Source organism: Paralichthys olivaceus, chromosome 19, assembly GCF_024713975.1.
Source record: "Paralichthys olivaceus isolate ysfri-2021 chromosome 19, ASM2471397v2, whole genome shotgun sequence".
Classification (NCBI taxonomy): Eukaryota; Metazoa; Chordata; class Actinopteri; order Pleuronectiformes; family Paralichthyidae; genus Paralichthys; species Paralichthys olivaceus.
Window position 1 is genome coordinate 7,742,807 of NC_091111.1, and position 23,954 is coordinate 7,766,760.

Below are 23,954 nucleotides of genomic sequence, written 5' to 3' on the forward strand. Positions count from 1 at the left end.
TCTGCAAAATTTGGGATTTGGTTGCAGAACAGCCTGTCCTCTGCGTATTTGGTCTTTTGAACTTTGCTCTCTGCTGTCATGGCAACTACAGCGTGCTCATCCACTTACACAGAGAAGTCATTCATCGGCTTTGATTGGCGGCAGGGGGGGAGGATTAAGATAGCATGTTGTGTGTGAGCACATTCACAGTGGATCAGGACACTTCACTGATAAAAGAGACACATTAGTTTGTAACTTGAGGAAAAGTTGAAAACTCTGGATGCTTTATTATCCTCACTGATTAATAATCATGACTGCAGAAAGCCTTCATCCTGCTTATGTGGAACCTGGAAGGATCGAATTGGCTAAAAGCTGCAGTAAATATCTAATCTTACAGTTATCCTAAAGTTAGGAGTGTTTCAAGGGACATAATACCACACCACATTGATCCAGTCCAATTCTTTGAATAGGAAAAACATTTTGCACACAAGTGCAAACTGTGCATACACATAAATAATACCTTTTTACACCCCCAAATTTTTTTAATACATAAAAGGCGACACTCTCTCTCTGGGTTTCAAGTTTCCTTCAGCCTATTTGGAGTCAGAGCCGATGAAAACCTGTCTACTGCAGAATCAATTATCCCGAAAGTGAATGCTGATTGTATTCACTCATTGCAGACAAAGGCCAGATGTTGGCAGGTGTTAGTGAGTTTTTTGACCAGTAGATAAGGTGCTAATCAATTGTTCTCGGGGGGGGGGGGTCACCTCTCAGCTCGGGCAATTGCCTACTTTGCCCACCCTGTTGCTGCAGTCAAATTCACCACATGAAGGCCAGAGTAAAATAATGTAAGGAGGTGAGAGTTTGAACAGTACAATGAACGAATGCATGGTAATAAAGTTTGACCTGTTAGAAGACTCACCTCTCCTGTGACCAGGTACTTGCCATCAGGGGAGAAGGACAGAGCTGTGATGGTCTTTCTGTGAGAGAGACGGAGGATAGATGCTCATGTTCTGCTTGGCTGACTTTACACAGTGTAATCAATGTGACTGAATCTGTGACTCACCTTGAAGTGTTGATGATGTGGTGCTGTCTGTTCTTTTTGGGGTTCAGTAGCACAACCACACACCTACATGTGTGAGGAAATGAACAAATATTTGAATCTATAATCCAAAATTCTATAATGTTATGTATATATTGAGGTAAGAATTTAATGTAAATGTACATTTCTGTATTGATTTAGTCATTGTGTTCTCAGGAAATGCAAACACTTGTCTACACCTGATTGGAAAATAACAGATTATGATTGCACTGCATGGTACAGATTATAACTGTGAACTGAAAAACAATTAAGCTCCGATGTTTACACAGGAATCCAAACAGCAGTACTGCACCAGCAGCTAATCTGTACACAAGTAAACCAGAGTTTACTAACCTCAGTTCACCTGTCATTACATAATTCAATTATTCACGTATTTTCCAGAGGACTCAGGTATTAAATATATTAACTCTACACTCATTCCTGTGTTAATTCTTCTGTTGACATATTCAATAATACTTTTCACTCAGTAATGAAGCGTGCTTAAGTTAATCAATATTACGAACACTGCTGCAGATCCAAAAAGGCTGAGTGTTAATTAGAAGCATTTATGAACTTTAAAGCAAAATAGCAAAACTCAGTTTTAAAACGCATCAGATATCAATAATCAATCAATAACATTTTTACTATTATTTAACATTTTAATTTTATCTGTGTTACTATTTGTAAAACATAATTACAATACTTGGTTGATACTACTCTCAATATTACACAGATAATGCCTATGGGGGTAGAGTGTTTGTCCACTAATCAGGTTTATGGTTTGATCCCCAGCTCCTCTAAATTGCATGCAGAGGTATCAGGTTTCCAGTCTTAATGCTGAGCTAAGAACTAATGGTTATAGCCTCAAATTTGTCAGACTTCACTGGCAACATCTTGTGACTCTACACTTATTATCCAGTTGTTCATTTCCATAATCAAATTCATAAAAAACTACATTTTCTATTCGTAAAACTTCCTCTTTCCATCCTGTTCAAGAGTGGCACAAACTGTGGATCAACATTGCACACAAGAGATGAATGGCAGAAAATGCTAAGAATGAACAAATCGAGGTAGAATCAATCACCCTTCCTGACACAGCAATAAAATAAACAACTCTAAATCTCCTCTGCTTTCCAGCCGTTCCAACGTCTTATAGCATTAACACAAAAGAGGCTCAGGGCACAGTTCTCTCTGGAGCCACTCTGCTTGTTCTGAAACTCTCACACTGGTGGTGCAGCAGCTCCGAGGCCCCTGAGCATCGGCCACCGTAGATCTACATAAATCCCCAAATAACCTGCAGCTCAGATGTCGCTTTGGATTATTTATTTTTTTACTTAACATTGTGAGTCTCAGTGTTTGCACAGAAAGAATAAAAACGACACAGTGCTCTTTAGATCAGTGTATCACTGACTGAGGAACACTTCCTGAGGAGAGGATAATGAAATGCTGTGGAGCTTCTCTGATGAGACAGCCCACAGAGCTCTCCTCAGTTCCTCTGAGATAACACACACACACACACACACACACACACACGTAAAGTTGCACACTAAACGTCTGTGTGAGGTAGATATGATAAGGAAGCAGTGCATGCATGGAGTTGTTGATAGGTCAAAGGTCAGATGTTTAGATAATGATCGGTCTCTGTCTCTCCTCTTACCCAGCAGGGTAGGCCACAAGCCCAGATTGGGGGTCACAGGCCAGACCACTGTTTCCTGAAGCGGTGATGCCCAGAACCTTCTCCAACGTCACCTGTGGAGACGCAAAGCAGGAAAAGTCACCTTCACTACACCGTTTACTATATTTTACTTTTTTTCAACGAGAGGGGCGAGTACAGCTGGTTGACATCGGGATAACTGCAACGCAGCAGTGATGTAACCAAGCAGCTTCGTCAATGAGTGAAAGACAGAAATAGACTGCTGCTGTGTGCTGTGTTGTGCAAAGACGAGGGGCTTCATGTGGCCTCTTTAAATCAAACCACTCTCCAAAACATTCATTATGAATATTAAGATACAAAAAAGCAATTGTCTCTCTCCTTTCTAAAAGTGTCCTTGTATAAAACACCACTGATGTGCTGGTTGCTGGTGTGTGCAGACCAGACACTTCGGTTCGGTTCAATGGCGACTTATTGTCCCCATGATAAACAAACAAGTGCTAAACAAGCTGGCAAGATTCACGTGCAGCAGGGGGCATCTCCTTGGTTCCAAACTGAAGCTTTGGACTACAGTAGTCAAGCGGCTGCAACTCAGGAGGTTGGATGGATCAATCCCTTGCTCCTCTGGTCTTCATGCCGAAGTGCCCTTTAGTAAGGTACTGATCCCTTAATGTCTTCTGACGACTGCTGCGTCAGTGTGTGAAACCAAACAACAAAGAGAAGCACATAGAGGCACTGTACGAATGTGTGTGTGTGAAAGGTGGAATGTGACATGCTATATAATATGACTGTATAAACACAGTCCAATTTCCATTTAAAATATTATATAAAGTCTTTTTATTCCTCCTTTTCTTGTAGAGTAAGAAAGTAAATGAAGATGTCAGAGATGAGGTTTAACTCTGCAGTCAAACAGAGGATGCAACAGCCGGCTTGGCAGGACATGCTGTCTGTCTGTGTGGGGATCTATACAGCAGCTGTTAGTGTCTTTGATTTGTCTGGAGGGACATATGGATGTACCTGAGTCCACTCTGTCCTCCTGACACATATATTATGATTATAACATGCAGCAAATATTTAACAGCACTATCAGTCAGGCAAAAAACAGTAGTGTGAGCTTGTAGTTTCCACGTTGCTCTAATATTATAAAGTAATAGTACTCATAATACTTTCTCACTAGAAAACTTTTATTATAGAGAACACGTTTGAGGTTGGTTTAATAATAGGTTATCTATCGTTCATAAATGTTTATTAAAGTTGTTAACAGTTTATTCCAAGCACGTCACGTATCTTTTACTAATCTGCCACCCAGAAGTTGTTCTTGTTAATGTCTCATGATTCATATAAATGATTTGATTGCCATCAATAAGACCATTAGCTTTATCTTGGAGGCCTTGATATTTTCTCTGCTGCATATAAGTAAAGTTGTTTAAGTATACTGTTGAATGTAGAGGTCAATTAAAGAGGTGTGCATTTGTGTGTGCATGTGTGTGTGTGTGTGTGTGTGTGTGTGTAGATACGTGCCTTGCTGCTGAGGTTTTCCCTCTTGTTCTTCTTCTGCTTGGTTGAGGGAGAGCGCAGCAAATTCCTGATGCGACTTTTGATTGTGAATCCATCTCCCGGCATGTTGTCTGCAGACCCCCACCTCACACACACTCACACACTGACACACACACACACACTGCCGACCGTCCACTAAGACAGATCCACCACCAGAGGAAGAAGTGAGCGTGCGTAATGATCCACCAAACCCTCGACAGGAGACGATCTGTGGATCTTTTTACAGAGTTGGACACTGCTGCTGCTGCAGGGACATGAGGACACTGATCGCTCGTTTCTTCTCCTGCAGCTTCTCTCTCTTAATCCTCTGGACTTCTGCTGCTGCTGCTGCTGGAGACAGGTCCTCAGCCTCGGTGCGTTTTGCGCACAGACCAGGATCCAGGAGAGGAAGCTGCTGCTCAGCTGTTTGCCTGCGTGTGTGACATCACAGTTTTAATCTGCTCCGGTCTCATGATTACATCAATGATTGCTTTTGTTGCTGTTCTTGCTAATTGATTTAATAGGATTAAACAGAGACTGTGGACTCTCTGCACTGATTGGCGGATGTTGAGGCACCACAGCTCATTGTGTTCTCGGCTGATTGATTATAGGTGACTGGTCTATGATGTGCACGGTTCAATAATGCATACATACTTATTTACCTTTGTTTTTGTTTAGATTTTCAACTGCAAACACCACATTTATTTATGTGTATATTAATGAATGCATTGGCTTGAACGAATCTGCCAATCAGGTGATTTGCTGGTTAATATATAATAAGTCTGTAATCAGGCTATGTATAAAAGTATAGAACAATTTAAGCATGTCAATACCAACAGTTAAAACAATAACAGTAAAATCAGTATAACATTAACATAAAAATAACAGAAAAGAACTGTATTCAGATAATTGAATGAGGATCATTAATCAATCTATATTAAATGTTGTAATACAGCTCAAGCTCTCAGTACACACAGAGACTCCATCTAGTTCATATGCAATAAAATCAGACAGAGCCATAAAAGGCAGCCAGCACAGTTATAGTGTGTCAAGTGTCTCGGTCACTTCATTATCATCCAGCGGTCAGATCATAACGCTACTTAAATATTATCAGTTTGAGGCGATTTCAACAGATTCAAAATGTTTGCTCTGACTCTGACTGACCACGTGCTCCCCTCCATTTGGCTTCCTGTCAAAACAGACCACGCCCCCTCCACACAGTGACGTCAGGCCACTGGTAAATTATTATTTGTCTCAATTTAACCTGGTTAGTCCCACTGAGATTACAAGTCTGTCCCTTTCACAGAGTACCAAGGTGCTTGAGTTTCAGGGGCAGGCAATGATTTACACAAAATAACCAAGGTACGATGAACTGAATAAAAAATGAATGTAAAATGAATAAAACAGAAACAATAATTCCAATTTAAATTTGGTTTCTTTTAATGCAGATTTTAAAAACAATGTGTTAATTCCCTGACCCGTTGTGTTTGTTCTAGAAGTGTTCGATCCACATTCACAAAAGGAAAATCAATTCTGTCTAAATACTTTTTGACAGACTGAAGGGTGATAAATGCATGAACATTTTTATTAATGTCAAAGGCCACATTATCTTTCACATTTTCAACTTAGAACTCAAAAGTATTAGGACAACCAGTGTTTCAAAAATCCCTCTTGAGAATGATATATAGTGATAAAAAAAGAAATACAATATTTACAGGTTATTTTTATAGATGCATGACTAACAGCTTATCGACTGCTTGTGACACATCGGCTTTATGTATCATTGAACTAAATACAGATCAAGATGAGTCAGATACTAAAAGAACCATAAAGTGCTCCTACAGATGATTTTCACTGTTAGTGACAAAGAAGAAATTCTAATGAGGAAATAAGCATCAGACTAGCTCTTAACAAAAATAAAATACATTAACATTAAAGTTTCACGTAGTTAATGACACAGTGTATAGTCAGATTTTTTCAGGAAACAGATATTTAATTCACACTGGAAGGCTGAAGATTAATTAATGTCATCTGTACGGCTTTATATTCATTTGCATATGACAGATTAGTAATTAATGACTTAAACAAAAACAATCTGAATTAATCTTAGTACTGTTTTTGAAAAGAAATAAACGTGTAAGTAGGCGTCACTTAAAGAGTTAATTTAACAAAGAAAATATCAAAATTTGATTTCATTCATACATTCAGCAGGTCACCTAATGCTTTCTCGTCTTTATACCAGAAAACTAAAATGGACGCTTTAACAAAAAACACGAATGCAAAAGCCTCAACACAAAAACCAAAACCACACAATGGAAATACAACCACAGCGGAAGTGAGTGACAATGTATGTTGACAATGAAACAAGCAGTTAGTTACTGTTATCAAGTCATGGACCTATGTTTGTGAAAACACACACACACCAGTTGCCACTTAAATTTGATGCTTGTCTACTTGACGCTTTACGGTACAGGTGCGTTTGTCCTTTTTTGGGAGCCCCAAGCACCTGTACCGTAACACCTCACATAGACAGCTTTCTTGACTGCAGCAAGAACAACTTGGCCGCAGTAAGCAACTCTGCTCATTTCATTGTCAATATCCGTTGTCCCTCAAACTGTTGTGATTTTTTAGCATTTGTGCTCTGGCTCCTGCTTTCGTGTTTTCCATAAATGTGCCTGTGTGAGACGTTTCGGTCACCGTAGAAAACAGCCCCATCTCAACAGTATGAAAGAAGTCCACTGAGTTGTGTGCTGGTCTCTGGTCCTTTGGATTTAAACACAGGCACGTTTGGTGAAGCTTTTAAGACAAGCCCCTCTACATGTGTAAGACTGGGAGGATGATGGTCGGACAGATTTGTCTTCCTCAGAGAGGGATGTGGTTTCAGTGTGAGACTGAGGTTAAATAATCGTGTGCGTTGGTTTTTTATAGCAGCAAGAAGTGAACTATTCAGATTCCAGCTCTAGTTCCAGCTCCTTCTCTATATCAATCCACGAACGTCTCTTGGCACTGGGGAGGTCCTTTCCTAAAGCACCGCGCGTTAACGGCCGTGATGTGTTTGGCTCGCCCAGTAAGGTGTTTTCTGCAGTTTCTGTATCTCGGCCTTTGTAAAGGTAAGACAGTTTGACAGGGCTGCTCTCGTTGGATTTAGAAGAACCTCTTCTCCTATGTGCAGTCGGAATCCACAGCTCTACTGGCTGCCTCTGCTTCAGAGGCCGTCCTCTTCTTCTTTTCACCGGGACAGGACTGTCCGCTGCATCACTGGCCACTGCTGGGCTGTCCGCAGCTCGTTTCTTGGTCAATTCCAAAGATTTTGTTTCACTTTGTCTCTCTTCACTGACAGGTTGCCTGGTCTCATCTTCCACAGGGACGCGGTTCTTTCGAGGCCTGCCTCTGCGGCGGTGCACTCCAGGAGGTTTAGGATTGGAAGGAGCTGGCAGTGTTTTGCTCAAACCTGCCACTGTGCCACCCTCCTGGTTGTCCTGCACAGCCACTGAAGGCATGATAGCAGCCACATCAGACGGCACATTAGCTAAAGTGCTAACCCCATTCCCTCCTCTCTTCAGCTTTGCATCCATTAGCATGAGCGTGAAGAAGCCTGGACAAGCTGTGAGAAGATAAACAAAATATGCATGTAACAAAATGATAATTACACATTTTAAATAAAACAATAAGACCTGGGTAGATAATTATAATAATAATGATATTAAACTTTATTTATATAGCATTTTTTTAAAAACAAGTTAACAAAGTGCTTCATGGACGTCTTACGCAATGTAACAACTTACTTGGTTTCATAGATGAGGGAAGTATGAGTCTGCCGGTCTTGGAGCGAATCAGAGGAAGAGAAATGGACGGTAAAGGGTTTGTGGAGGGGTTTTGGGGATTGGGTGTTGTAGTTACAGGGGTTGCGGTGGTCGGAGGGATGTCTTTACCTGTCGGGACCTGAGACTGTGAATTAGGCACGCTGCCCTGGGCTGGAGCTCCAGGTTGTTCCTGATTCTCTCCCTGTGATAGGGCTGCAGTGAGGAAAGCCTTGGCAGGCGTGGACGCAGCTTGAGGGTGAGACAGTGGTGTGGACAGTAGTGTGGACAGGGGTTTGGGAGGGTTTACACTGGATTGGGCTGAGATAGGATCAAGCACGGCCATTATGGGTTGTGCATTTGTTTGGGCAGCAGTTTTGTGTGGAATGAAGTCAGGATGTAACAGGGGCATGTGCTGGGACTGGGGGGCTCTGTTTTGCAGGAGAGCAGCTCTGGACTGGAGGAGCTGGGAAAAAAATGGACTCCATTTCATCGTCTTCTCTCTCATTTTCTGCTTCCTGCAGATGGCACTCAGCTTGTGTTTGATCAGCATCTCGGACTTCCCTAAAAAATGGTGACATTTCTCATGAAACAGGTTTCAGTGAAGGCAGCTGGAATAAACACACTCAACTTAACATGAGCCGCTGCATTTTATTTATTGAATTTAACATGGCAACGTGCAGGAACAGAAACTGTACATACCAGACAAAATGGAGAGCTTCTTCAGATAGTCCGACTGTAACTGAGCCAATCTCGTCTTTTTCTCCTTGAGGAATTTGGACATCTCAGCCATTTTTTGGATTTCCTTTACAGCCTGCAAACACAACCCCCCCCAGAAACTACTGTGAAGACGGAAAAAATCAGTGAATGGATTATCCTGTCAGACTTTGTGTGGGCTGCCAAGCACAAATCTACAACATGCATAGAGTTGTTTGGGATCTGGTGAACAATTATTCTTGTTCTGCAACTTGTTTCCAAAAATGTATACATTACATCACAAATGCCATGTGCACTATGGAGGACTTTTGATTAATCTGTTTCTGTCCCCAATCACAACAACTAACTTGAACATATCATTTAGGAAAACACTGCACAGAGTCACTGCGTGAGTAGAAAGGAGCGTTGGATCAACGTCACAGTTGGTGCAAGCATAATAAAAATAATGGGAACGGGTGAACATATTCCTGTGAAGTAATCATGATTCTGCAATATTTGAATCAGAATATAGTGAGAGCTATGGAGTTGTTTGCTCATGTTGCCAGAGCACAGTCAATCACATCTGATCTGATGACAGCCATACATGACGATGCAGATTATCAGATATTTGTTTAACTCTTTAGAAATAATGTGTCTAAACGTTAAACTTAGATTTACTGCTCTCCTTATCATAATGACTGCAGTGGCCTTATTCTGGCACTCCAGTGTGTTGGTGTTGGTTCTAAAGCTGCTTACAGGACTGCATACATTTTCATTGGGACACTCTGGGGATACACAGCCAGTATAAAAGGGGTTTTATTCTCTATGTTTGTGGCCCACCATAATTGGACAAAATGAACTGCCTGTGGAACTGACCAGTGAGAGCAGGTGGAGCCTGGGGGGCTTGGTGCCACCGAGGTCACCACAAAGGATGCTCTGGAGTTTGTCAAAGAGGATCCGCTGTTCAGAGCGTCTCTGCCTTTCTAGCGCAGTGTGGTTCGTTCGCTTCTTTTTGTCCTGTTGTTCCTGATGGGAATAGACAGCAGAGATAATGAGCGACACATGCAACACCAACACGGTCGTTCACTTAAAAAGACATGGCAAAGTTTTTTTTTTTAAATGGTTGGTTGTGAGTACCTGGATGTTCAGTCCCATGTCAAGACTGGACTGGAAGAGACTGGAATTTCTGAAGGCAGAAAATAATAAAAAATCTTCAAAACCTCTCAGAGTATAATACAAACTTTAACACACACAACTATATCTTTTCATTCACCAGCACACACGTTCTCATGTGTATTACCGTGACTCCTGTAATGTTTTTAGAGCAGCCTCCTTCATTTCTGCGATGGCCTTTTCTTGTCTCTCTTCCTCTATTGTCTCAATGTCCAATGGCTCCTCCTGAAGAAACAACATTCAGAATGTTGTTAAAGCTGTGACTACAGGTTGACATTACCAATTTACCCCATAAAATAAAAACATTTTAAACATACGTCTTCGTCACCGTCTCCACAGTAGTCAGAGTCTTCGGAGTTTAAGCATTCTGAGGTGAAATCCGTGTTTGATTCCATCCACGTGCTGTTGGTGTCATCACCTGGAGGCATCTTTTCACCACACACCAGCTTAGATGAGGAGCGAGGCTCTAATGTACTTTTTGATGGAGTGAGCCAGTTTGCATCCCAACCAGATTGTCTAAAATTGAACAAGGCATCTTGTTGTGGCAGACTTTTATTTTTAACAGCAGCCATGTTTGTAGTCTTTACAGTTTCTGAAGGTTGTGGAGCGTCATTAGATCCAGGTTGTGGGAGGTCAATGATGGTGAAGCCCCCAGGCAAGGCCACTCCTGGTGGATTCTGGCCTCGGGTGCTCTCGTTAGCTGGAGGGCAGATCCTGAAAGAATAAGTCCCACTCTGTCCAAGGAAGCTGGGGTTTTTCAATGAGGGGGAGACAGTGAGAGAGACAGGCGAAGACTTGGTCTGGACTGAGCTGAGCTGGCTCGAGATGAACATTTGGACAGGGTTAATCCAGGAGGAGTTTTGTGAATGCTGTGGGAAGGTGGTGGATCCTTTTCTCCAGGAGTTGAGATGCAATGGAACTGAGGAACAGAAAATGCAAGGCAGGGCAGTGAGACAAAGAAATAATGATCCTGCTTGATTAGAGTCAATCTTTGAAGAAACATTCTGGAGAACAAAAAACATGAAGGTTTATCCTTGGATTCTCTCATATTGTGAATTAGCAGCAATGTTTAATTTAATGCTGATATAACTACAATGCGGCTTTTTTCTCAGCCTGTTTGTTTGTTCTAGTAACAGATATATCAAGCATCAAATAACTAATTAAAACCAAACTTATCAGTTATATGAACAACTAAACACTAAGAACAACTTAAAATGACAGGCACCTTGGGAAAAATGTATTTGATATATACTTTTTAGTTTGACCCTGGTCATATCTACTAACCTGAAGGAACCAGGGTCTTAATGACCTATACTGCAACCAATCATTAGGGGGCGATCAATATGATTTGGCTTCACTTTAGGTGTGCTGTTGTCTAAACAGTTTCAAAAACGTGCGTGTGCTATGGCGTAGAAGAGACGATCTTACCTGGTGATTGGGTTGGAATCTTCAGCTCAGTGGTTTTCCTTGCAGTGACGCTTTGAGGCACTACACCGTCTGTGGCTTTCACATGCAGAGCACTAGGACTGTTGTTCCTTAGTGTTGAGTCTGGCTTCTGAGAGTTTTTATGAATGATGTCAGCAGGAGCATGAAGTCGGCCTGTCACATATGCTGCAAGGCGGTTAGCTGGGTGTAGAGATCCCATTCTTCCCAGCAACAGTCTGGCCTGATTGTAAGATTTGCCATTCACCTGCCAAGAAATATATATATATATGAGAATGTTAAACTCTACAATTACAAGTAAATACAGCACACCCAACCATTATCAACACTTACACATTATCAACAGTCATTTACTACTAGTACCCCCCCCCCCCATGTAAACCCAAAATTAAAAGATGTTTTCCCTTGAGGCTGACCTGTATAAGTGCACATGGTTGGCTGCCAGCAGGTTTGGTCCTGGCTTTTAGTTTGCCTGCAGGTAAAACTCCACCAAGGAAAGGCATGACTCCAACCTGCATGTCCAACTCTTCACTGAGGCCGTCTTCCTCATCACTGTCGTCACATTCATCCTCCTCATTATCACTGGCTTTTGACGGTTTACTTATGTGCACCTACAAGAACATGGAGGAGAGTAGGAGATTTTTTTTTAAATCCAAGTAATGAAACAAGGGCAAGCATAACTAATGAACAACCATTGAGAGTTTGTACTGCTCTCTGGAAACCTACCCTGTATGTGACAGTCGAGCCACTGGGCTTTTGCATGGATATCTTGGTGAGTGGGCAGATGAGGTATGGTCCGATGCGGAAACGCTTAGACAACCGTTTCTGATTCATGCGTTCACATAAAGCTTCTAGGACCATTTTGTGGTCCTGTTTCCACTGACATGCTGACTGGATCTGGATTTGATTCTTTGCTTCCTTTTTACCGGCTATGGTTTCCTGGCTGGGCTTCTCTGCTGAGGGACATGAGGAGATAAGGTTATGCATAACGGCAAATATCTTCAGTTTCATACAGTCGGGTACATACAGCCAACACAAAGGACACACTATTTTCAAAGAAAACACAAAACAACAAAATAAGGATTTTAAGAAAATGTAGGTATACACTGTTTTAATTACACCATGGCATGGACATTTCTTTACCTGTTTTCTTAAAAGAACTTGGATGGTTTCCCTGCAGGTTGTCAGTTGTTGTCTTCTGTTTCATTACGGTGTACGCCAAAGACGCATCAGGGATCTTTGGCTCTATGGTAACTTTTGGAGGAGGCTTGCTGTTAACCCCTCTTACACGTGCACATGTCATCATGCTCTCCAAGTATTTATACACTGGATCCTTGTCCTCCTCTCTAATCTAAAATAATCAAAAATGGATTAAAGAAAAAAAAAACATGAGCATTCAGTTTTTGATCATTAAAAAAATAAAACAGTAGAATCTCATGAATAAATCAAGAGCTCTTAGTACAAACATTTGGAAAGCTTCGATTAAACCCAAGAAAAGGACGATTTTAATTTACCGGCTGTGTTAGACGAGTTACACTGCTGCGTTTCACGTTCTTTGCAGAGACCAAATACTGAGGACTTTCTGGGACGAAGAGCGGCTCTGCATCCACATCACAAATGTTGCGTTTCCACAGTTTATTAGTGTGGGAGCCGGGGCGAGGTTGAACCACATGTTGCATATTAGTCATAGCTGAGGAGGGATAAAAGCATTCCATTAACACTTGTGAGTTACTGAGGCTTGCAATCAAACTGAACAGAAAGTCAAAAAGGTCAAAATAAATCAAAAGCCATACAAAATGAAATAATCATTTATCAGTCATCAGAATAAAAATAAATAATATAAAAAATCTTACAGTAAACAGGTTGGATATCTGGTTCCCTCTCCCCAGCAGAAATGTGCTTGGTGATCTTGCGTTTGAAGCAGGCACAACCAAACATGCATTCAGGCCGGCGGCAGTGGAGAGGACCACTGTTCAGATGCTGCAGACTGGAACACACACAGCCCAGTCTGCAGAACTCCTGACCACATTCTAGTCCAGCATCTTTAAACTGTGGACTAGGTACCTTCAGGCCTGGAATATGCATCTGATTAGAAGGAAAGGAGAAGACAGACACCTCTCTGATTTAGATTTTGCATTACAAAATGAAGAATTACTTTTTACTTGACCAAAAAAAGACATCAGACCAGACATAGCCCATCACTGGTATCAAATGACTGTGGGAACACAGTATGTCACATACCTGTTTTGTCAGGAGTACAGACAGAGCCACTGTCAGTCTATCTGGAGTCAGCTGTGTTCTGCTCAGACCCTTGTTCAGGGCTTCGACCTCTATCTGTGACATTTTGAGCTCAAACTTAGTTAAGCCTGAAGGTCTGTGTGTTATCCCCTGGTTCTGCCCAAAGCTCGCTGGGTGGTGTGTAGATGATCTGAAGAGAGAGAGTAACAAATTATGTTCCGTGTGGTTTGAAATTTAGTGGGAAAAACAATGAGATAAAAGACTGTAGGCAGAATGATGAGGGGGAGTGTACATGGGAACATATTTGTTTGAATAAAAAAGTGCTTATTCAGATTGAACTTGTAAATTGTGTACATCTCCTCAAGGAAAGCATGTTTACATTGTTCTACAAACACAGACAAACAAGCAAGACATAAGCTCAGGAGTTATTCTTAGAAAGATTAAAGACTTGAACACATTTGGTAAAAGCTGTGAAACTTGAAATTGCAAGAACAAAGAACAAATGAAAAGTAATTACAGATAACTGTGCAGAATAATGTTTTGAGCGGCAGTTTCCCTTTTCTCTTGCTCGGTGGTGGGAACCCTTTGGCCCCCGGGTCGTACATGGGCCGAGAAACGATTCATCTATCAAATAATTCCAGTCTGTCTGTCTGTAAGAGTCTCACATATCTCAAGAACTGTTCCATCTTATTGCACTTTTTGTAAAGCCGAACAATACTTTTGTTGTTAAGCAAAATTTTGTTCTGATCAGGTTTCTGTAGATCGCAGCCCTTTCCAAACAGGCAGATTTAGAACAGGCACTGCACTAGTAAATGAAAAAAACTGCATCTCAGTAACACCAGGTTTCAACAAGATAAATATAGGACTTTTTAAGACTGTAATGGATTAAATTACCACAGATATGAATAAATATCAGGGTCACAGAAATACTTACACTCCCCCATAATTGAAGATAATAATAATATTGGCTTGAATTTATATAGCGCCTTTCACAGGACCCAAGGATGCTTTATATAAGTTTGTGAGGACAAGACAGAAGAGAAAAGAAAAAAGTAATAATACAAAACAGGATCAAATTTAGCAGCAGGGTGGTTTGGCCTAAGCATTAACTTAGGCCAAAGGACTTAGTGAAGAGGTGGTGCTTGAGGAGTTTTCTGAAGATTTCAGATTCAGCACTGCATTTTTCAAATAGATGAAGCAGCCAAGTAGAAAATAACCCTTGATACACAACCTAATCTCACAAACTACAGTATCCACAGTCTTTCACACAGTCAAGCCAAGTAAATGGAGATCAATTTTGACCAAGGTGTTTGTAGACTCTCAGCGTGCCAATATCTGAGACGTTACTAGCTATGCATGCTGCCACAACAACGTTCAGTAGCAGTATGTAATAGTGCATAATATTTCAATGCATATATAAGACTTTTTATGGCCTAAAATACACGTTATTAAATTTAAGACTTTTTGAGAACCTGCGGAAAGCCTGTATACAAAAACATTTCCCATGGCAATCACTAAAAGATCACTAAAAGAAAATAGTTCTTGCGTACCTGTTTGAAAAAGCACTAGACCCAGAAGCGGCTTTTGCATCTTCTGTCAGTGTGGACGGAGATTTGGCTTGAATGGGTGTGGCAGGGCTGGGCAGAGGGGGAGCCTGTGACGTCATGGCAGAGTAGAGGAGGGGTTTGTGGGAGAGCGGGCAAGGTCTGTTGGAAGCAGGGTTCCGATGCTTGAGCACACTGTCCAGGGTCTTCACATAGCTGGAGCCTTTAGCGGGCAGCTGATAGGCCACAGAGCCCTCTGAGTTCGTGGAGAAGGCGGCAGCCCGCTCACTGATTTGCTGAGCTTCGCTTTCCAAGTACTCATCCAACAAGTCGCTGCAGAAGGCAGATAGGTTCTTTTGTAATCCTTTTGGAGGGGAAGAATAAAGAGACTTTAATTTATCAACGGGGAATAATGAATCAGACACTAATAATGAATCAGACACTAATATATTCAGCTGGTTTCAATTCAGTTAATCTTTTAGTAATTACAATGACTATACTAATCCCAGTGAATGATAAAAGGGACACAGCAGATACTACAACAAGGAGAACAAGCCTCACCATCAGTGTTAAAAGATGATTCTTTGTTTTTTATGAACTTGTTTTTCCATCCTTTTATTTTTGTCATGTCACTTGTCTTCCCCGTCCTGGAGATGAAGGGTAGACTCTTTTCTGTGAAGGAAATATTCTGTGTTAGTCTTCAGTTTAAGGACAAAGCACACTAAAAAAAAAATGTTTCAGAGTGTGGGGGGTTTAAGTGCTATTTTGGAAACGGATTTCTCTACATTTATTCTCATTATTGCAGAAAACAATGTATTCACCGAAGGAAAACATGAAAATGCTTAAGTTGAGCCGCAATCCTTGATAGTAATAACTGTTCACAGGAGAACAAGATTGGAACTACAATTAGCAACGGACTCCAGTGGATTTAGCATCATCAGGTGTTTTGGCCTTTGGGGTTGGGGTATGTGACGCGTTTGAGGAAGAAGGGGGGAATATCAAAGAATAGCCAGCTTAATTTTTTTTTTAATATTCATGAACTTAAGGGAAAAAGTGATGATTTAGAATAAGAGCCAAAGTGTAAGCTATCAAATATTTCTTATTTCATGTCTCTATCTGCTTCAGAGGCTGATAAATTCACCTCAACAAAGCAGAGGTGTCCTGGGAACCACTCTGAGCCAGGCCCTCCTGACTTGTTAGTTTGTAATTTCTTTGTGACGTGTTTGATCCAATGGCATTTCAAAACTATTTGTAGGCCATTTTCTTAAACAACTTCAGCCACACACTGTTTCAGTCATACAAGGCTCTAATCTCATATTTGTAATCACTATTATCTCTGTTCCATCGAGGTTGGCTTCTGAGCAATGACCCTGTAGTTAAGCTAGAGTTATTTTTTCTGCATCTGCAAATACGTAATCAAGGGCCCGCAAGGGTCACGTGACATTCATTTTATCATCACATGGCAAGGCTTCGTGTAGACATCAGATTACACTCTGATCGGTTGTTTCTTGAAATCATAACAAATCTCCTGACTCTCTTTGTTACAAGTGTGTTAACAGAGCAGATTCGCACAAACAAGACAAACCTGCACAGTGGCTACACTTAACTTATTAAAGAACATTCAATTAGATATTTCAGAACTTAAAATATCATGTTTTAAGATCAAATTTTGTGAAAAATTCAGTAACATGACAATAGTGACAGAAATGATAATTTCAGGTGTTGAAGAATGTGCTGAAAATGTACTTGGATTGAACATTACATTTTCCAGCAATTTCTCTACCGCATGTGACCTGTAGTTTTATAAAACCAAAATACGAATATACTTCAGACCTGGTCCTCTTATAAGTCACAGCTTTCTGCCATATTTTCATTGGCACAAAACACACTTGTTGCTAACTTTGGTTGATACTGACCATATTTACCAAGAGTTCGTGGTCAAACGTGATTTTCATGAAAAAAGACAATATTACCCATTTCGACTGTGGTTCACATTGAAACGGGTGACTGTTTCATGTCTAGTTGTGCCCAAGTTAAATGGACCACATGGACTTTGATTTATTTTGAACTATACATCTGTGGCGTCTGCAGCTGTCTGTGTGCACAACCAACAGGGAGTATAATTGAAGACTTAAGGGTGCAATACTAGACAGGAAGTTGAGCCTGAGGCTGCTTGATTAAGGGTCTTCGATCCTATATTCAAACCAATAAGGATTAAGACTGTCTATTATTACACAATCCCATTTCCCCAGATGGTCAGACTGTCTGACAAGAGAAACTCCCAAGTTAAATCTTGGGGTTTAATTGTTTTATTTACTTTCTTATTATGGCAACACTGGCACAAATTAAGTGTACAATGACAATATACCATCAATCAGTCCAACTTACCACCAAGAGACAGGGCTGTGGAGTTGACTTGTTCTGGTAGATTCGCTGGAGGAAGAGGCAGATGAACCCCCACATACTGCAGGTCAACAGACTTGGTAGGGTTTAGAGAGCTCAGCTTCAAACCAACTAAAAAAGGACAGAAAGGAGTTAGAGACAGATCATATTCATAATATGTTATTTGGTAAAACCTGGTCGACCAATGGGATGATTGTGTGTGTTTGTATTAACTCACCTTCCTGCAGCACAGGGTGGATGACCTGTCTGTGTTTGAAAACTCTGAGGTCCTGCAGCAGGACGGCCTCCTTCTGAACGATCTTCTCTTCATCAGTCGCTGGGATCAGCTCCTCTGAAACACACACACACACAACAGAAATGTTTACAAATCACAACACAAGCATAACATTTGCATTACTGTTAGTTGAGTAAAATAAAACGAGGTTGTAACAGTATCATAAAGGTTCAAATACAGATCAAAATGTGAAGAAATACAATCTCTTCTACATGTTCACCTGTTTGCTTCAGCTGCTTCTGACTCATTTGGGAAACTGGAGATACTGGTGCTGTGCTATTGGGTGGCTTGTTCCTGACGTGAACCTCAAGAGCTTCCTGTGACAAAAAAAGACATTTAAAAGCCTATACACTTTACAGAACTTCAACCGCTGACCACTCATAGTCCTTCTGCTACAGAAAAACTAAATGTCATTTCAGGAATGTGTGCAGCTTTGCTGAAAAGTCAGCAAGCTCTCTGGATCACTGGAGGAGGAACCACACCTGGATTATATTAAATAAACCTTCAGAGCTGTGCTGATATGTGCAGCCCATTCTTCGCTAGTCATCTGAAGTGGCTTTACCTTTGAGGTGAATGAGACAAACAACAGGCCCTCGACATCGTCCAGCTCTGGTTGCAAAGCCACAGTCAGTGACGGGCTGTGGACGACCTTGGGAGGGGTGGCAGCTGCAGACTTCCATTCTCTTCCCCGATTCGTCAAGCGTCTGTTCATCTTCTTCCTTTTCTTGCGGGTCCTTGGTGATGACCCCACGGAGGTCTTTGATGGAGTGGGAGTCGTGGAGATTGCTTTGAAGCTGTGCTGCAACTTAGGGGTTACACTGTTATGGAGATTTTCCTCCGTGGATTCCACAAGTGGACATTTTTCGACAAGCACGAGGTCACCAAGAGCATGCTTGCCTCGTAAGCAGCGGACATATTGTTTGTTCTTATTAGGTGTCGACATTATGGGCTTCAGGACCAGCCGAGTCTCCTGCACATTTGAGACGGAGGCAGGGGCGACGTGATTCTTTGTGCTGTAAGATAAATTGAAAGTAATATTGTTTATTGATAGTAAACATGAAGAAGTTTTGAAAATTTAATGATGATCTCCATTAAAATATATAAATTTTTAATACATGTGTTGGTGGTATTTAAACAAGCTAATTCCAGTAGTTTAGTTAGCACACTTTTCCCTTATACTATAAATATATATATGTCCATATAATTGAATTAAAGGCTTAAATGCTAAAACTTGTAACCATGACACAGTCTGATTTGGATGTTATATCTATAGATAGAATGCAACAAAGGCACTGCTGCACTCTGAAACCCATTCTTTTCAATAGCGCAAGGACTGGTTTTCACTGCTTGCTTATAGGGCAGCACACAGCTTGGAGAGCCCTCAAGCTCGCTGTGACTAACACTCATACATCTCATACAACCTAAGCTTCCAGTCGGGCATGGAATGCACAATAGAGAAAAAAAATTATATTGTGTGTGTGTGTGTCTGAATTCCCTGAATAATCTGTTTATGTGTATATCGACACCAGAAGGGAAGCAGTATCATGGAAACACATTTCAAATCAAGTAGGTATGTCAGGTGTGCGTTAAGAGTCAGGTAGCTTGTTGCTGGTAGGGAAAATGTCTAAACAAAAAAACTGATGCAAACTCCACCTATCTAGCTCTGAAACCAGCAGACAGTGCAGCGCAAATTGCTTTCTATCTGGAAGGGCAAAGCAAATACTGGTTTAAGTTATGTAATTAATATACTGAATACACACAATTCTTCGTTTTAGTGAAGACTGTGTAACAGGTGTTAGCTCATATGAGTGGTTGGTCTTACAAAAGAATTCACTTACATGTTTTCAGTTTTTTAACATTCTGTAATTTGATTGTTTGTGTAAGTCCGCGGGCAGAATTTATTCTCATTATTTATTTAAAAATTGAATTGTTGTTACTTTAATGACGTTAATAATGGTTGATTTACTGAGTTAATACTGTAGTTATAATAGGTTAAAATCAGTGAGTCAGTATGTGTGCTCAGCACCAACATCACAATACAAATATAAACCACATTATTTCAATTGATAATGAAAATGATCTCAGGCAGCAAACTGTCAAATGGTTTGTCAGTTGAATATGAATGTATAAGAAAGAGAGCAAATCAGATGAAAAAACAACAACTTACCTCAGATCCACAATCCCCTCTTTGCTTTCATTTGGCTCCAACATGTTAAACTGAGCCTCTATCTTCACCACAGATTGAGCCTCAGCCTTGACCCGGATTAGACGAGGGTTGTGTCCGTCCTCTCTGAAGCCTTTTGCAAACGGGTTATGGTTAATTTTCAGCTGCGTGATCCGAAAGTTCTGGTAAGTCGTCACAGCCATGAATTCAGTTTGTGGAAAAGTGAAGGTCATGCTTTCCGGTCCCATAACCACAGGCTGATCGGGTGTGGTTGTGACTCCATCTGGGACAGGTATCACATGTAGCCTTGGAATGTAGCGATGCATGGAGTGTAGGATTATGTGACCGTCATGGTCTTGGAAATTATTGGTCAGTTTGAGCTTGTAGAAAGAAACCAGGCCGCCCATCCACTGCGAGCCTTTGCAAGTTGAGTAATGGTGGGCGAAGGCCCTGATCAGACCCTGGGTCTGGTTTTCAGCTGGTCCAGTGATCTCCCAGTGGGATCTGTTCCACCGGTATTTGAACTGGTCAGACGGAAGTAAGGACAGGACCAGGATGTAGTGGCGCTCAGGATCTAAGCCAGCCAGGCGATACCGACAGTACGGGAACATGCGTCGTCCTTGTTTTGTGAGAATCATCTCAGTTCCACAGCTGTTAAACTGCTTCCACACGCTGTTATTCTCCAGAGAGACAGTGATGCCTTTGAAATTTAGCACAGGAGAAAAATCATTTTTCTGCTCTGCGCTGCCAAACGTGGTGGATGGCAACTCGGACAACAACGGTAATGAGTCTGTGATGTTGACAAGATTGGTCCCTGTGCATTTTAAAGAGTCTGAGGCTGATGCTATGTTTGAGGTAGGTGGGCTCGTTTCAACAGTCCCTTCACATGTATTCGGGGATGTTACTGCAGGCTTGGCTGGGCTAGCTTCAGCAGGTGAGGAAAGAGCAGAGCTGCAGTTGTGACTTGCCATGGACACAGCTCTGTTCTCCATCTCAGTCTCACCAGTGAAATTTGTCATAGTGGTAGGGAAAGGAGATGAAACAATGATGGCAGCAGGAGTAGCTGATGGAGGGAGGTCAGTCAGGCCTCCTTTCTCATCCTCCACTGCAGGGGGGTCCTCCATGGACGTGAGGTCAGAGTCTGTTGCCGGCATCAGCAACGGATATGGTTATTCCACTTCATTTAATACCTAACATAAAAAAGATACAAGAATAATAATGTTATTCATTTAGTAGAGTGGTGCTCCAAAGGTAAAACACATATAACAAAGATATTAACCTACTCAGACAAGACAGAGCATACAAATCCAGGTCAAGAAGTATTGTTTTAAATAATTACAACAAAAGTTAAGAGAAGCAATTACAGCGTAATCAAGCAGAGCAAAAAGTGGTAGAAAGACAAAGCTGCTAAAGATAAATCAACAAATGTAAACAATGATCAGCGATTAGAACAAACAATGTGCAGCTCTGCTCTAAATATCAACCTAAGAAGCAAGAGAGTCAATATCAAAGCCTTGTTTCTATATTACACAAATTTAGTGGGCATTCGACTCTCGGTTTCTGTGGTTGCTCTCGGTGTGACTGTAAAATAAAAAAAGGCGACTGACGATTTCAAGATATCTGATCTGCATGATTCATAAAAGAGCTCTTTATGTCAAATAAGAATTCCAATGAGAATCAACTATCAGGCCATACCCTCCTGAAAAATAAATTAGCTGCTAATGGAGAAATGATCATTTATTTACAAGAGGGGGCCAAAGCTCATCCTTTGAAAAGCTGCTGGCGACTTGTTCTCACAATGATGAATACGTAGAAAAAACAAAGAAAAGAAATTATAAATAACAATGATTATTAGGTTTTTCAACTTATTGCCCAGCCCTTGTGTGACACTATGGGTGAGCTGAGTTGTTGTGATGATTCCTGCACATATAAGAGAATTCAAAACATTTGAACAGTTCCAGATTGAATCAAAGCTTTAAACCTACTTTTACCACAATGCATGATTTTACCTAGTACAGGGCTCTGGTTTAGTTTTTACCGACTCTGTAAGCTTGCCAATAAACCAAACAAAGAAGAAGATGATTTTACCTAATTGTAGTTTTTATTATTGTATGACATTTATGTCACATGTTTGCTTTATGACTGTGTTTTTGTTATTCTTTTATGTACTTTTAATTGTGTGTTTTCCATTGTGTAACTTTGTTTTGAAAAGCGCTATATGAATAAGATAATATTGTTATACATTATATTAAATATATTTCATATATTATATAATATTTAGGCTGTTGTGATACTGCTATATGTGAAAATGACATTGCGACAATTATTGATACTGTTTTATTGCCCAGCCCTAGTGGCATGACACAGAGTAGGTTGATAAGTTGGAAGGATGTTGCATATACATATTTAACACAATACAAAATGATTTTAAATTAAACCTGGTCAGGGTAAAACCCCTGGAGGAGAAAAACAGTAACTGCCTTAGGTTAGGTCAGCACCCTTTAAAATCTCCATTGGATGACATGTGACTGGTTGTACTTCCATTTTAAAAATCAAAACTGACTTTATGTGTGAGTATTTTTCAGTTTGATCATTTTCTCCTGGCTGTGTGAGGGAGCTGGACTTTGTCTTCCTGGACGGAGCTGCGAGACCTCTTCGGTGTGACTGACCAATGGCCTGGCAGATATCACTCAGCTGAGGACATGGCTGAAATGCTGGGACGGGGCCTGCGATTCTAACTACAGATAACACACAAACACATATCGTGCACGGTGTCCCACCTGAGCAGCCCCACACGCGTTCAATTCCGTCGACGACAGAGGTACCACGGAGGAAACCTGTTTTCTGCCCCACGGTTCATCTCACACGGTCACACCAACACACAGATGCTGGGGTCTGAGGAAAAGGTGTTGACCGGCCGAGCGAGCGCTTCGAGCGACCAACTACCGGCGTGTTTACAACACAAACACACAACTATTCACCGCGTAACTACGTAAACAATTCAAATATGAAGCCGGGCTGGTGGTTCAAGTTGTTTAACACCAGCTTTAACAGCGCGAGGAGGAGAGGAAGGCCGTCCGCTCCTCCACTCAGCAAGTTGGGGAAAGTTGCAGGTTTCCCCGCGCCTCACCTTTTACCCGTCGGTTGGAGCTCCTCGTGGCCGGCGGCGGAGACACTGTTCCCGGCGGAGAGTCGCGACTGTTGCACGTCTCGCCGGTTGTAACGAGCCTCGTCGCGGGTCCTCGAACATAAACACGAACTGGCAAATGGAGGCCGAGAGCCACGCCAGTGTGTGCTCGTATCGACCGACCCGAGCGTGCACGCGGAGGAGTCAAAGCGCATGCACGAATATCAGCACCCCCCCCCACCACCTCTCTCTCTCTCCTCGATGGCGCGCGTTTCCCGGGTCGCCAGCAGCGCGAGGAGAGCGGGAGTCCGTGCGCGAGCCGGTGAGGACAACAAGTTTGCACGAGGGTGTGTGTGTTGTGTTATTGACACACACACACACGCACGCACACACACACACCTGAGACTGTTGTCTTCCTCTTCACTTGTTTCACCTTTGACGATCACGTCTCTATTCTCGCCCCCCCCCCACACTTACACACACATACACGTACACACACATCCGTGCTCTCGGGTCGTGACGTCAGGCGATCACCATGGCGGTTGCGCTCCTGCAGCCAATCCTCACGCTCCCTCCGGAGGATTTTTACGACCTGTTTTTTCCTCGTGTCACTGTCCGGAGTGAAGACGACCCAAAATAAACCGCTGCACGTGTGAAGTTGGTTATAAAATATCATAAATGCTACAACACCCACGTGTTTGCTCCCCGATCGTCCAATCTGACCTGCGCACTTTAAACCTATAAACTTCTATTTTCGTGGACACGCAGCTAAACTGCGGTGACCATTGTTTTCTCTTGCAAACATGGCGACAGTAGTCGCGGTTAAAAATAAAAACATCGCACAT

At 41.7% G+C, this 23,954-nt stretch overlaps 2 protein-coding genes across 6 annotated transcripts in view; both read right to left on the reverse strand.

The window, feature by feature from the left end:
* Positions 1–4,696, reverse strand: part of LOC109632376 (mitogen-activated protein kinase-binding protein 1) — a 24,369-nt gene extending 19,673 nt beyond the window's left edge. For all 3 annotated transcript variants that reach the window (XM_069515010.1, XM_069515009.1, XM_020091603.2), the window contains exons 1-4: positions 4,233–4,696; positions 2,718–2,809; positions 1,046–1,108; positions 902–959 (exon numbers count right to left, since the gene is read on the reverse strand). In XM_069515010.1, the coding sequence (XP_069371111.1) occupies positions 902–959; positions 1,046–1,108; positions 2,718–2,809; positions 4,233–4,334 (315 nt within the window). In that variant the 5' untranslated portion in view covers positions 4,335–4,696. The remainder of the gene's footprint in view (positions 1–901; positions 960–1,045; positions 1,109–2,717; positions 2,810–4,232) is intronic.
* Positions 4,697–5,663: 967 nt separating this feature from the next.
* magl (MAX dimerization protein MGA-like) lies at positions 5,664–23,626 on the reverse strand. 3 transcript variants are annotated; one of them, XM_069515006.1, is made up of 22 exons: positions 23,509–23,626; positions 19,986–21,172; positions 18,381–18,831; positions 18,039–18,135; positions 17,762–17,875; positions 17,530–17,655; positions 15,703–15,813; positions 15,148–15,505; positions 13,601–13,787; positions 13,213–13,444; positions 12,874–13,049; positions 12,503–12,710; positions 12,086–12,315; positions 11,776–11,970; positions 11,345–11,606; positions 10,234–10,835; positions 10,044–10,141; positions 9,881–9,929; positions 9,620–9,769; positions 8,750–8,861; positions 8,033–8,611; positions 5,664–7,851 (listed from the first exon to the last, which is right to left on the reverse strand). In XM_069515006.1, exons 2-22 carry the CDS (start codon positions 21,134–21,136, stop codon positions 7,190–7,192), a joined length of 6,150 nt encoding a protein of 2,049 aa, XP_069371107.1. In that variant the 5' UTR covers positions 21,137–21,172; positions 23,509–23,626; the 3' UTR covers positions 5,664–7,189. The 3 variants fall into 3 exon arrangements, with proteins under 3 accessions (XP_069371107.1, XP_069371108.1, XP_069371106.1); XM_069515007.1 differs by lacking the exon at positions 23,509–23,626 and adding an exon at positions 23,113–23,480 and having other exon boundaries at positions 12,086–12,312; XM_069515005.1 differs by lacking the exon at positions 23,509–23,626 and adding an exon at positions 23,113–23,479.
* Between the last annotated feature and the right edge of the window lie 328 nt (positions 23,627–23,954).